Here is a 13,610-nt window from a genome sequence, read left to right as displayed (position 1 = left end):
TTATTCTTGTTGCAAATTTTCCAAATTACGGTAGCATTTGTAATTGATGATTCTATTATTCGTGAAAAAATTTTAAAATTCGGTCTGGGAAATTCCGATCTCAAATTCTCGTCATCTGATGAATCATCTCCATCAGAGCCAGAGTAATCTGGATTAGGTATGATGATACGTTCATCATTTTCATCGGAATCCCATGAGTTTGTTGCAATTTTTGAGGCTTTACGCTTTGGCATTTTTTTTTGCTGGGTGTACTCGAAAACTCCCAGGATGACAATGCGGTGAAGGTGTGGTTTGATGTCAGAGTGCACCGTCGGAAAGAGGAGATCTTAAGCAATAAAAATATATGTGTCTCAATTTTTTCTGGTGTCGAATAGTCTTAGTTATTGACCGTTGAAAAGCAGTGTACCGGTAGTGGCGTTTTGGCCGTTTAAGGGTTAATACAAGTGAAAATTGGTAACAAATTTAAATCTTCTTTGAAATATAATATGATTTTCGATTTTGGTTTAATAATGTCAAGGTGAAAAATATATTTATAAAACATCAAATTGTTCAAAATTTTACATTTTATTTAAGATTGATGAGTTTTGTTTAAAAAAAATTTTTAATTACGTGTAAAACGCTAAATAACATAACCTTAAATTGTTGAAAACAGGAAATTTTTTGATACTTTTTGTTTTAAAATTCCAATTTCCGATGAAATACACATTTATATGAAATAAAAAATTTCGAAATTGTAAGTTTGATTTGAAACCGAATGAATTTTGTTTAAAAGAACCAATTTGCGGAGTCAAACGTTCAATAACATAAACTTAAATTGCTGCAAATGAAGAATCTTTATGATTATTTATGTTCAAAAATTCCAAATTTCGTCGAAATACCGTAATACAACCTTTTTTTAACATTGTAAGTCTTCTTCGAAACTTTAATACTTAATATTAACATCCTGTGAAAAAAACGAATTTACAGCGTAAAATATTTTCGCTGAAATCACAAATAAAATTGTTCAAAATAGTAAAATGTATTTGAAATCGAATGAGTTGTGTTTAAACGAACTAATTACCGACGTAAAACGCTTAATAACATAACCTAAAATTGTTTAAAACAGGCAATCTTTTTGATAATTTGAATTTAATAATGCTAATTTCCTGTGAAAATCACATTTTTATTAAGTCCAATTGTTCGAAATTATAAATTTTATTTAAGAATAAATGAGTTCTGTTTAAAAGAACCAATCTCCGGCGTAACTCGCTCAATATCATAACCTAAAACTGTTCAAAATAAAGAAACTTTTTGTTTATTTTTTTAAACGCTCAGTATTAAAATTCTAATTTAAAAATACGAAATCCAGGGTAAAACACTATCGCAAAAATCACGAATAAAATTGTTCAAAATTATGAACTGTATTTGAAATCGAATGAGGTTTTTTTAAAGAGACAATTTCAGACGCGCAAAACGCATAATAACAACATTTAATTTTCAACAGTAACAAAAAATATACCTTATTTGAATGCATAAGTAATACTTGAATTTTTGTTTAAATAATTAATTTATCATTTTAAAAAGATCTTAGTGTTGATAACGGTTTTATGCACAACATTTTTTAAATAATATTACTCCACACAAAATAATATTAAAAATGAATTTTTTGTTTGAAAAATAATAAATAATTAAAGTGTAATTTCTTTTTTTGATAAATTTTCTTACCACATTTAATTCTTTACAAAATTGAAAAAGGGCTTAAAATATTTAAATAACATTTAACATTGTAGTATTTCACAACAGATTAGGAGTATTTAAATAAAATAATTTAAAAATCTGTGCCATTCTGTCCTGGCCTCCTCTAATTGAATAGTCGACACTTTTTCCTACGATTAATTTTTTTGTCGTCAATTTACTTATTATCAAGTATTATAAAGTTTGTTAACAAAAAATTAACGACAACTTTTTTGTCGCTCATGAGAGGTTTGTGGGCATTTCTTTCAAAGGATCTGATTTGCGACATCGTTCCGCCGAGACAGTCACGTTACACGCTAGGGTGAGCAGGAGGAAGATCGCCCTATTGATCTTCCTTTATACACGATCCAACTTGAAAATAATTTACTTCTGAAAAAAAAATCCCCTTGAAATATTTGATTTCAGTCTGCTGTAAATATCCTATTCTTCTAATTAAACACTTATACATAAAACTGGTTCATGTTTTACAATTTTTCCTCGCTTCGACACATTATATATAATTACAAAAAGAAACCACCTGATGATTTATAAACGAAAGCTGGAACTTGTAACAACAAATAAATAAACTTGAATATAAATAATTAATTTAAAAAAATTCGATTGTAAATTTTTTTTATGATAAAATTATATTTATTTATTTAATTATATTCCAGATAATGATTTTTAAACGAAAGCTGAAACTTGTAATATAAAATAAATAAACTTAAATATAAATAATTGAAAAAATTATTGTTAGAAAAATTCTAATTTTTATGATGAAATTATAATTATTTATTAAATTATTTTCCAGATGTGTCAGAAAACGCTTAAAGCGTTAGATGGAGATTTTAGGACGATATGGAAGATATTTTCTTGAGGCTTCTAATCAATTTCTTCATTTTGCATCAAACATCAGGACAATGTAAGTATTTTCTATTTTGATCCAAAATATAATACTTAGTTAAAATTGAGCAAAATTATGGTTTCGGACAATAAAAGATGGAAATACAGTGAAACCCTTCAATATTCCACCCTTCTATAGCCCTTCCGAGAATTGATATCGCGCCGCGGGTAGGTATACTGGAGCTGCGCGGAGTGCGCGGGGTCTGCGCTTGTCACTCAGGCGAGCACTCAAGCGTGAACAAACAAAAGCGGAGCGAGCTATAATGAGTTAGTTACGATTCACCGTCAGCCCCAAAATCGGCGCTATAAAAGAGTTTCACTGTAATAAAAAATGGAAACTGAATGGAACAGGATAGTCTTTATTTAGAAACCTTCCTGACTTTTCTGCGATTTTTCCCATAACAATATTTTATTTTTCCTGACGGGAAACATAAACTAACTAAAAAATATATAAACTATTCTAGAAAACTTGTTAAGCGAAAAAATATAAACCAACATAAAAATAAGTTAACATAAAAATAAAACATTAAACAAAAATAAACATAAAACATACACTTTTCAAAATCTAAACCTAATAAAATTTTCATTTATTCACTTTAACGAAAAAATAGGAATCTTCTAACATTAAGGGTAAATTTTAAGTTCAAAAAGACAATTTTCAACAAAATAGTTCACTTCTTAAGCAAAAAAAAATAATTTAAAAATGACAATTGAATTTTATAACAAATAGAAGCAAACATTTTTAAAGCTAAAGGACGAATTGTAATTCTAAATAGACGGATTTGCAATAAAACAGTTACAGTTTTGATAAAAAAATTAATTCTTAACCTAATAATTAATTTTGATAGAAAATATAAGAATTTTTAGCCGCATATTTGAATTTTTAACCAAATGGTCGAATTTTATTTAAAAAATAGTTAATTTCAGCCGAAAACAGTTGCATTTTAAACCAAGTAGTCCAATTTTCAAGACCGAAAAACACAATTTTTGGAAGACAGTTTAATTTTCAATCCGAAATGTGAAATTTTCAATCCTAAAAATTAAATTTATAACGAAAAGATTAATTTTTTACTATAAATGTAATACAAAAAAAAATAATTCAATTTTAAAAAATTGCCTAATTTAAAACCAAATAGTTTAATTTTCAACCTATGAAAATGAATGATTGACAAAAAATGCAACAGTTTATAATTCAGCCAAAAATAAGAAAATTCTTCCAAACAAGATGAATTTTAAAACCGAAAAGACGAATTTCAAACGAATTTCAAACCAAATATGTCATTTTTATATCAAAAAGACGAATATTCAACTAAAGGAAGAAAAAAAAACACTTTTAACCAATAATTAAAAGGTTAAATTTTCAGTTTAAAAATGTTTTAAAGAAAAAATAAATTTCAAATAAAATATTTTCATTTCCAACCAAAGAGATGAACTTGTAAACAAAAAATACATTTTTAACACGTTTCATCAAATTTCACTCAAGTAGTTGAAATTTGTATAAAAAAGGATCAATTTTCAACCAAATAGTAGATTTTTTAACCGAATGTTTTAATTTTTAATATAGAAAGAATTAATTTCAATCACAAACAGTTGCTCTTAAAATGGTAAATTAATGGTAAAGCGAAAAAAAATTTAATAAGTAGTTAAATTTTTCAAAAAATAATTAAATTTATTTTTTATTTTTGAATTTGTAACCAAACTGTTCAATTCTCAACCAGTAAAAATGAATTCTCAACAAAAAAAGTAATAGTCATTTTTCAACCAAAAAATATGAATTTTCAACAAATAAAAAATTTTCAGTCAAGAAAAAAAGTTCCTTCAAGTTGTTGAACTTCAAGTCAATAGACGAATTTTCTATTCAACAGTCGAATTTTCAACCTAAAAATATGAGTTTTTGATCAATGAATTAATTCTGAACCAGACAATGGCATTTTTAAGCAAAGAAAGAGAAACTTTTGAAGCAAGATCATTATTTTTCCACCAAAAAGATAAATTTCCAACTAACAAAATATCAATTTTCAATCAATAAATTGAAATTTTACATTTTTAGTTAAATCATTAATTCTTAACCAAATGAAATAAATTTGTAACAAAATATTTCAGTTTTCAACTGAAAAGATGAACCTGTAACCAAAACAATAAGTTTTAAACTAAGTAGATCAACTTTTATGCAAGAAGTTGAATTTGCAACAAAATAGTCCAATTTTAAGCCAAAAAAAACGAATTTTCCACGAAAATTTTGAATATTTAAAAACAACAAAAATGATTTTTTTAACGACAGCATTTCAGTTTTCAATGAATAATATAATGGCATATGCTTAAACAAAAATCGATTTTAATTTTAAACCGAAAACAGTTGAATTGAATAAAAAAGACCAATCTTTAGCAAAGTAGTTGAATCGTCGACCAACGAAGATTAATTTTCAACCAAATAGTTACATTTTTAGCCAAAAAAGGATTATATTTTTACAAAAAAGAATGCGTCTTTTATCCCAAATGATGAATTTAAATAAAAATAGTTGAATTTTCAATCAAATAAGCCTTCAGTTTAATTCTTAAACTAAAAATATTAATTTTCAACAAAACCTTTTCTTTTCTAACAAAATAGTTTCTTTTTAACGCAAAAAGAGAAATTTTAAACAAAGTAATTGAATTCTTAACCAAAGAAGATTAATTTTTAACCAAGCAGTTGTATTTTTAGCCAAAAAAAGATTAAAATTTTAACAAAATTATAGTTTAATTATATTGGGTATATTTTACTTTTTGCATTAGTTATTTTATATTAATTATAGACTAAATTTTACTCAACTAGATACATTTTTTACCCGAAAAGACTAATTTAAAATTAAATAGTCAAGTTTTGTAACCAAGAAATATTTCAGGTCAATTTTTAAAAACAAAATATCAATTTTCAACAAAATGTTTATTTTATACAAAAATGGCTAAATTTTTAACCCCAAAAAGAGGAGTTTTCAACAAAACAGTTGAATATTTATCCAAAGAAAATTAATTTTTAACCTGTTCGGTTGAAAATTAGTCAACAGTTTGCTGACCAAAAAGACGATTCAAACAAAAAATAATTGAATATTCAACCAATAGAGATTTCAGATTAATTATTGTACACCAAAAATATCAATTATCAACGAAAAGTTTATTTTCTACCAAAGTAGTTCAATTTTTAACCACAAAAAGGATAACTTTTAACAAGCAGTGGAATCCTCATCCAAAAAAATAAAATTTTCAAATTATTCGGTTAAGAATTAATCTACCCAAACAGATTTTATTTTTTACTCGAAAAAAGTTGTATTTTTAGCCGAAAAATATTAAATTTCTATGAAAAGAGATGCATTTTTTGTACCAAAAAGATGAATTAAAAAATAAATTGTTGAATTTTTAATAAAGATAGATTTTTATTTAATTCTTAAGTCCAGAATATGAATTCTTAACAAAAGGTTCATTTTATAGCATGGCGGCCGCAAAATTTCACTTTAAAATTCCTTCATTTTTCCTTGACTAATTTTTAATTTTCACTGGCCATTGATATCCAATAACCAGAATCTTAATCTTGAACCATTTTTGTCATAGAATTAATTATAAGCGGAATAAAACAATTTCAAATGAAAATTATGATTTTTTAAATTTATTACTCTTGACTTTTATTTGAAGCGCCGCCTCTTATAGAAATTTTCTAACTTTTCCCTGATTTCCCTGACTTTTCCCTGATTTCCTGACTTTTCTCTGATTTCCCTGACTTTTCCCTGATTTCCCTGACTTTTTCCTGATTTCCCTGACTTTTTCCTGATTTCCCTGAATTTTCCCTGATTTCCATGTTTTCCTGCCCTGCGAACGCCCTGATAAAAATAATTGATGAGCAAATGAAAAATTAATAATTCTTATGAGAAAAACTTTAAGTAACTGTAAATGAAAAACGGACTCGCTTCAAAAACGTGCAGAACTCAATTAGTTATGGTCAAGGATAATGGTGCCGTGCATTCGATGAAATATGTGATCCACAGGGATAACAAATTCACAGTTCAGCGGCGTGAAAAACCAGAAAATGGAAATGAATAACGGTTCTTTCAAAAATAAATTAAGTCCACTACAAATCTGATTCTTTAACCTACTTTTATCACAAACTTAGTTAGCAATTATTGCTAAAAAATAACTAAAATATAATTGTTCTGGTAAACAGGCATGGGACTCCCCACACTATTCACACTATTTTACACTTTTTTTTAGAAGTGATACTATTATATTACTATTTCGACAGAAATGACACTATACGCTATTTTTATTTTAAATAAAAAACAACCGTTTAATTTGACAAGAAATCATTCTTTTTTAAATTAAACCTTCAACCAAAACAAATTACTTTTTAACCATACAGTTTCACTTTGAACCAAAAATTAATTTTCAATGAAAATTCGAATTTCCAAGAAAATAGTTAAATTTGCAAGTAAGTCGTTTAATTTTCAGCTAATTGATTTTTAAACGTAAAAATTAATTTCCCGACGAATAGTCCAATTTTTAATAAAAATGTTGAATTTTCATGCCAGAAAAACGAATTTTCAACAAAACAGTTATATTTTCAACAAAAAGTTAATTTATGACCAAATACTTAAAATTTCAACTAAAAAGATTGCATCTTCAACCAAACAAAAAAAAAATTGAACTTTTTAAATAAACATGTAATAGTTAATATTTCAACCAATATAGATTTTTCATCGAAATTAGTTCAATTTAACCGAAAAAGACGAATTTTTAATCAAAAAGATGAATTTTCCACGAATTATATAAATTTTCAATTAATTTCAGCTTAAATTTCTTAATTCCTAGAATTGTTTAAATGAAAATTTTCAATTCCTAATTGAAAATTGGCCAGTTAAATTTTCATTCAGAGTAATTGATTAAAATATAAAAAACGACTTTCCTACAAAAAAATTTATTTTGTACTAAATAATTGAATTTTAAAGCCGAAAAGATGAAATTCCTAGAAAATAGTTGAATGTGCAACCCGAGAATACGAATTTTTTAGAAAAAGATTATTTTTAAAACTAATTCAGACAAATAGTTGCATTTTGTAAGAAAAAAATTGAAATTCCACCATAAAAGAAGAATTTTCAACATATTATTTAAATTTTTAACTGCTAAAATGAATTTTCATCACCTAAGATTAATTTTCTACCAATTAATTTGATTTTCAATTTCTAAAGGATACATTTTTAACTAATAATGTAATTATTACATTTTCAGATAAAAGAATAATTTTCTACAAAAAAAAAACGAATTCTCTACAAAATAGTTGAATTTCTCAATGAATAATTTAATTTTCAACCAAATAGTTCCACTTTTTAACTAATGAGATGAATTTTTTTTAACACAGAAGTTAAATTTTTTGCAAAAAGAAGAAATCTCATCGAAATTCATCAATTTGAACCAACGAGTTGATTTTTTAACTAAAATTTTTCAATTTTCGATCTGTAAATACGCATTGTCTACAAAAAATTTGAATTTTCAATAAAAGAATTTAACTTTTAACTAAAAAAAGATAAATTGTTAGTTTATGCTATATTCTTTTTTAAGTTTTTTTAACTAAATAGATGAATTTTAAAAGTAGAAAAAATCAATATTTAAATAAAAATCGTCTAATTACATTTTTATTTAAATGAATTTATTTTCAATTAAACAGGCGAATTTTTTAAGAATTAGTTTAATTTTATGAGAAATAATTGAATTTTCAAGTCGAAAAGAAGAATTTTTTATACAAAAGTTGAATTAAGAATATTAGATTTTCAGAAGAAAGTTAACTTTCAATCAATCAATTGAATTTTCAACAATATACGTAAATTCTTAGTGAAAAAAATTAATTTCTACAACAACAAAAAAAGAATTTTCAACTAAAATTGTTAGTCTTTACAAAAAATATAAACTTTTAATGAAGAATTTCCACTTTCAAACAGCATATTTTAATTTAAAATCAATTTTTTTTATTTTTTGAGTAGTAAAAAAAATTTTTTACGAGGAACTAGAATTTTCAACAACGAAATTAATTTTTAACTGAAGCCGATTAATTTTTCATCAGAATGCTGCATTGTTAACAAAAAGAATTTTACAGGAAGAGAAAAAAGTTCAAAACTAAAGATATGAATGGTAAGAAAAATAGTTGGATTTTCAAGTCAAAAAAACTTCTTTACTTTTAATAAAACTTTTGAATTGCCAAAAAAATAATTCATTTTTTAACAAAATGATAAAATTTGTAACTAAAAAAATGAATTTTTCACCAAAATTTTTATAGTGGAATTTTTTAAACGAAACTACTTCTCTATTAACCAAAAAAAAGTAATCTTTTCTTATACAGTTTATTAATTTTTAATAATATTTAATAATATGATATCATTATTAATTAAGAGCGAAAATAAAATAAAAATATTTAATTTAAATTTATAAACTCGTATATTTTCATAACTTAATTAAACTAAATTAATTATTTCACATATATGAGTAATTCTTAATTATTATCCACCGTATGCTACATTATTCACTGTAGAGTGCTTCAACCCTTTTTAAAAAAATTTTATGACACTATTTTGACACATTTTTTCATTTTTTTTTAATTTTTTGACACTATTTACAACATTGTTAATCTCTGAAGTCAGACTTAATTCCACAGTTGCTAAAAAGTGAAACACGACCTTCCTTAAAAAGTTAACAAGTCCAAAGCCTGAGAAAGATTTCTCGTCATTGAAAAATTTCATTTTCTCATGTTTTTTGCTGTGAGATTTAAATAATTCCATTTGTTGAGAAATTCAAGTGTCGTAGAAAGCAAATATAAAGAAAGTTTTCCTTTTTTGTTTCAATACTTTTCCTTTAAATAGAAACATGTTAATGTGTGAAGTGTCATTTTTTGGGATTCATAATAATGAAGTAAAATTAATTTAAAACATTCATAAATGTGGGATTAATTATTATTTGCTGAGAAGTGAAAATACTGAAAATCGTCTTAGAAATCGTATTAGAAATCTTACACATATTAAGGGTAACAGTACGGAACTAGATAATCAATTTCATAAAAAGGGTTTATTGCATAAAAAATTCTTGAAAAATAAAATATACATTGTGTTAAGAGAATTTTTTTTAAATAAAAATTTTCGATTCAATAATTTTTAAAAATGTATTAATGATATTAGTTACAATTTAGTTCAAATTGAGTTACAATTTTAATATAGAAATAATTTATTACAACCTTTCAACATTTATATTTTGGTCACAATCATCATTATTTAATGACACAAAAAACAATTATTTTTTATTTTTATCAGATTTCAGAAAAAGAATATCTGTCTGTGATATCGCGATATTCAATTGTTATTTTTTTGGAACAGAATCATTTGTTTGAATCAAAATTTTTTGTTCTCATTCAGCATCCTCTGATTTTAGGAATAAGTTGTTTTTTTTAATACTGAAAATTCATTTTCCAATCGTTATCCAAATCCGATTCTGAAAACTAATGACAATTTATTCTCGAAATATATAAGAAATATAAAATTTTCCGTTTAAATATAAATAAAAACATATTTTCGAAATGGTGAGTTTCTCAATGCGGGGTATGGAAACTAAATAAAATGAAATTAATAAATTAAATAAATTAATAAAATTAATCATTGTTGTTACCAAAAAATGTTTCGGTACCGATGAAATCCAAATTTATTGTGGCAAACAGAGAATTTTTTTGATGAAACAACAAATCGTTTTAACAAAACGCTTATTTGATTCCTAAATAATGTGTTATGCAATCCGCAGCTAAGCCTGCTTAAATTTTTGGTTAGCGTGACTTTGAGATTATCAAGTACCGCATCCGTTTCCTCAAATATTTGAACATTCGTTTTAACTTTGAATAATGATTTTGATTTAAAAAAATGTTTTTTCGCTCTTTGGGGAAATTTCTATTTTGTTGGTTTTTCCATTTTTTTACTGCCACCCTTCACATAGTGAAAACTGAAATTGTTTTTAGAACAATTATTTTCGGCACGTTCCTTTTGGTGTGATATACATTTTCCGGGAAAGTCTATAGAAATAAGTTTGTAGAAAGACTGTATCGGACAACACCGATGGCATGGGCTTGCCTTGGCCGGAACTTCGCTCCAAGGAAGCGCGCATATCTACCCCCATATACAAGATTTTGTGTGTGGGTTTAAACGTGAGACATATATGCATACACTTGTACAGGTCATATCGAAGATGTACAGCACTGGACATTAAATGTCTTGAAAATGATTTATTTATTTATCAAAAATCTTTTGCAGTTCATAAATAAAAAAAAAAATTAAAAAATAAAATTAAGGAATGAAAAATAAAAAAGTAAATAAATAAAGTTGTAACTTGTTAATCGCGTGCGATTATTATTTTTTGTTTCAATAGCGCGATTTTTAAATTAAAATATCAAATTATTATTCTGCAACATTTTTGTATTCCATAGTATCTATCATTTAAAAAATATAAAGGAAAAATGAAAATATTTTGTAGAATTAATAGCATTCTGAATGATAACCTACAAAATTTATTTTAAAAATGATAAATATCAACTTTCAAAAAAAAGCACTAAAATTACCTTTCATTGCTGAAAATTGCAAACCTCCATTGAAATTTAATTATTTTTGCTTAAAATAATCGATGTTTGCTGAAAAATCTTAAAACCTGAAACTTTTAAAAAATTGAAAATATTATTCAAACTATATCTAGCTTTGTTTTAAAATACAAATTTTAGGTGTAAAACGCGTAAGTAACATAAAAATTTTTAAAGAATTATCATGAGTCTTTAAAATCTACTGCTTTTTGTTTAAAAATGAAATTTTAAGTTTTCTTTGAAAAATTTATGATTTTATATTGAAATTCTTCTTTAAAAATACTAATTTTGAAAAAATTTATATTTTTAAATGTTTTTTTTTTGTTGAAAATAACAAACAAAAAGTAAATTTTATTGTTCAGGGAAAAGTCAAAGATTGGAAAGGAGTCTTGCAAAAGTCAGGGAATTTCTATATGAAGCACTTTAAATAACTGTCAATGATAATACATTATTTAACATTTTAATTTCTAATAGTTTTATTAAATTGAAAAAATATTATATCTTCAAAATGTTACAGAATTAAGATTCTGGTTACAAATTGTATTTTTTGGTGGGAAATTAAATTTTTTTAAGTCATCAATTTTGTTGTAATATTCAACTATTATGTTCAAAATTAACTTTTTGTTGAAAGTTCAAATTTTAGTGTTGAAAATTCAATTAAAACCTTTCTTTGATTTTTTTAAATTAGAATTTTCGGTTTAAATATAAATCTTTTTTTTATAAAAATGCAATTGTTTGTTCAAAAATTAATCTTTCCTGTTTGAGGATTCGATTATTCTGTTGAAAATGCATGAATAATCTTTTTTTGGTGAAAACTGATCGTCTTGGTTAATAGTTGAACCACCTTTAAAAAAAAATCATTTTTACTCGAAAAATTTAACTGTTTTTTTTTTGCTTAAATTTATATTTTAGTATAAAATTTAATAATTTTTATGAATTTTTTTTTACTCACAAATCTTTATTTGTTTAAAATTCGTCCATTTGCTTGCAAAAATCAGCATTCTACTTACAGATCCATTTATTGTTGTTGAAAATGGGTCTATTTTGTTAAAAATGCCCTTATTTAATTATTTAAAAAATGTTTAATTCATTCATTTTCAGTTGAAAATTCAACTATTTGTTTGAAAATTCATGCACTTGGTCGAGTTTTCGTCATTCTGATTAAAAACTCAAACATTTTATTAAAAGTTCAACTATTTTATTGAAAAGTTGACTATTTTTTTAAAATTAGTTTTTTCTTTCTTTTGTTTTAAAATTCGACCATTCAATTGAAAATTCATAATTGTGGGGTGAATATTAAACAATTAAGTTTCAAATTGAACTTTTTGGTTTAAAATTTAATTAACCTAACGTAAAGTTATTTAAATTTATAAATCCAATTTTTTAAATCAAATAATTTTTGTTTAAAAAAGCAGATTTCCGGTGGAAAACTCTAACATTCCCTATTATTGTTCAAATATTGCAAATATCCATAGAACTTTAATAATATTTTTATTGACAATACCAATTTTAGACCATTTAATCATTTTTGTTTATCATAACAGATTTCCAGTTCATATAATTTTTTATATTAAAAATACTAATTTCCTACTAAAATCACGAACATAATCAAAAATTCTAAAATGATATAATCATTAAAACAAAAACAAAGTTTTCTTAAATTTTATTACATTTTTTTATATGAGAATCTATTTTTTCAATTAAAAAAATATTTCGGTCTGAACAATAATCAATTTCTTTAATTTCAGTAAAAAAGGATATCTAAAAAATGTCTTGAAATTAAAAAAACGGTTCTTTGACTATGTAAAAAAGAAAAAATTTATTTCATTTGAAGACATTTTCTTCAACCGGAAAAAATTTTCTGGATGACAGGATCTGTAACAATTAAGATGAAGGATAACAAATTTGGAGAGTTATAACAATTAGACGATAAACTAAGTTAAAAAAAATGAAACGTGCGAGAATTATTTAGAATTGTAAAGTGATTTTTATATTTCGTAATAAAATAATTTGGACGAAAAGAATATTGATACGATAAGTATGGGTCCCTTTGGCCCATTTTTTGATCACAATGAATCATATCCGCCAGGTGCCTTTCGTGGTTTTGGTTTCCCGCCGAAAACCAGTTTCTTTATTCTTCTTCGAAAAATACCGACAAAGAAGCAGCAAAGGTGCAAACCAAACGAGTTTCCGAATCGGTTGAGAAACCGTTTTCCGTTACAGCATCCGGAGCACAATTCAAAGAGTAAAAGTACTTTTTGGTCTAGATCAAATTGCACATCAGATTAAATGTTCTTAAAAAAATCAGCAGTGAGAAAAAAAATCAGGAAAATTGTATTTGGGCCTTATATATTTTGGGACTTATGATTTT

The 13,610-nt window shown here is 24.8% G+C and overlaps 1 protein-coding gene across 2 annotated transcripts in view; it reads left to right on the top strand.

Annotated features, from left to right (window-relative positions):
• Nucleotides 1-13,610, top strand: part of LOC117174885 (protocadherin Fat 4) — a 57,834-nt gene that overhangs the window by 17,741 nt on the left and 26,483 nt on the right. For both annotated transcript variants that reach the window (XM_033364302.1, XM_033364301.1), the window contains exon 2: nt 2,525-2,635. In XM_033364302.1, the coding sequence (XP_033220193.1) occupies nt 2,572-2,635 (64 nt within the window). In that variant the 5' untranslated portion in view covers nt 2,525-2,571. The remainder of the gene's footprint in view (nt 1-2,524; nt 2,636-13,610) is intronic.

Source organism: Belonocnema kinseyi, chromosome 6, assembly GCF_010883055.1.
Source record: "Belonocnema kinseyi isolate 2016_QV_RU_SX_M_011 chromosome 6, B_treatae_v1, whole genome shotgun sequence".
NCBI lineage: Eukaryota > Metazoa > Arthropoda > Insecta > Hymenoptera > Cynipidae > Belonocnema > Belonocnema kinseyi.
This window is presented reverse-complemented; position numbering and strand designations above follow the sequence as displayed.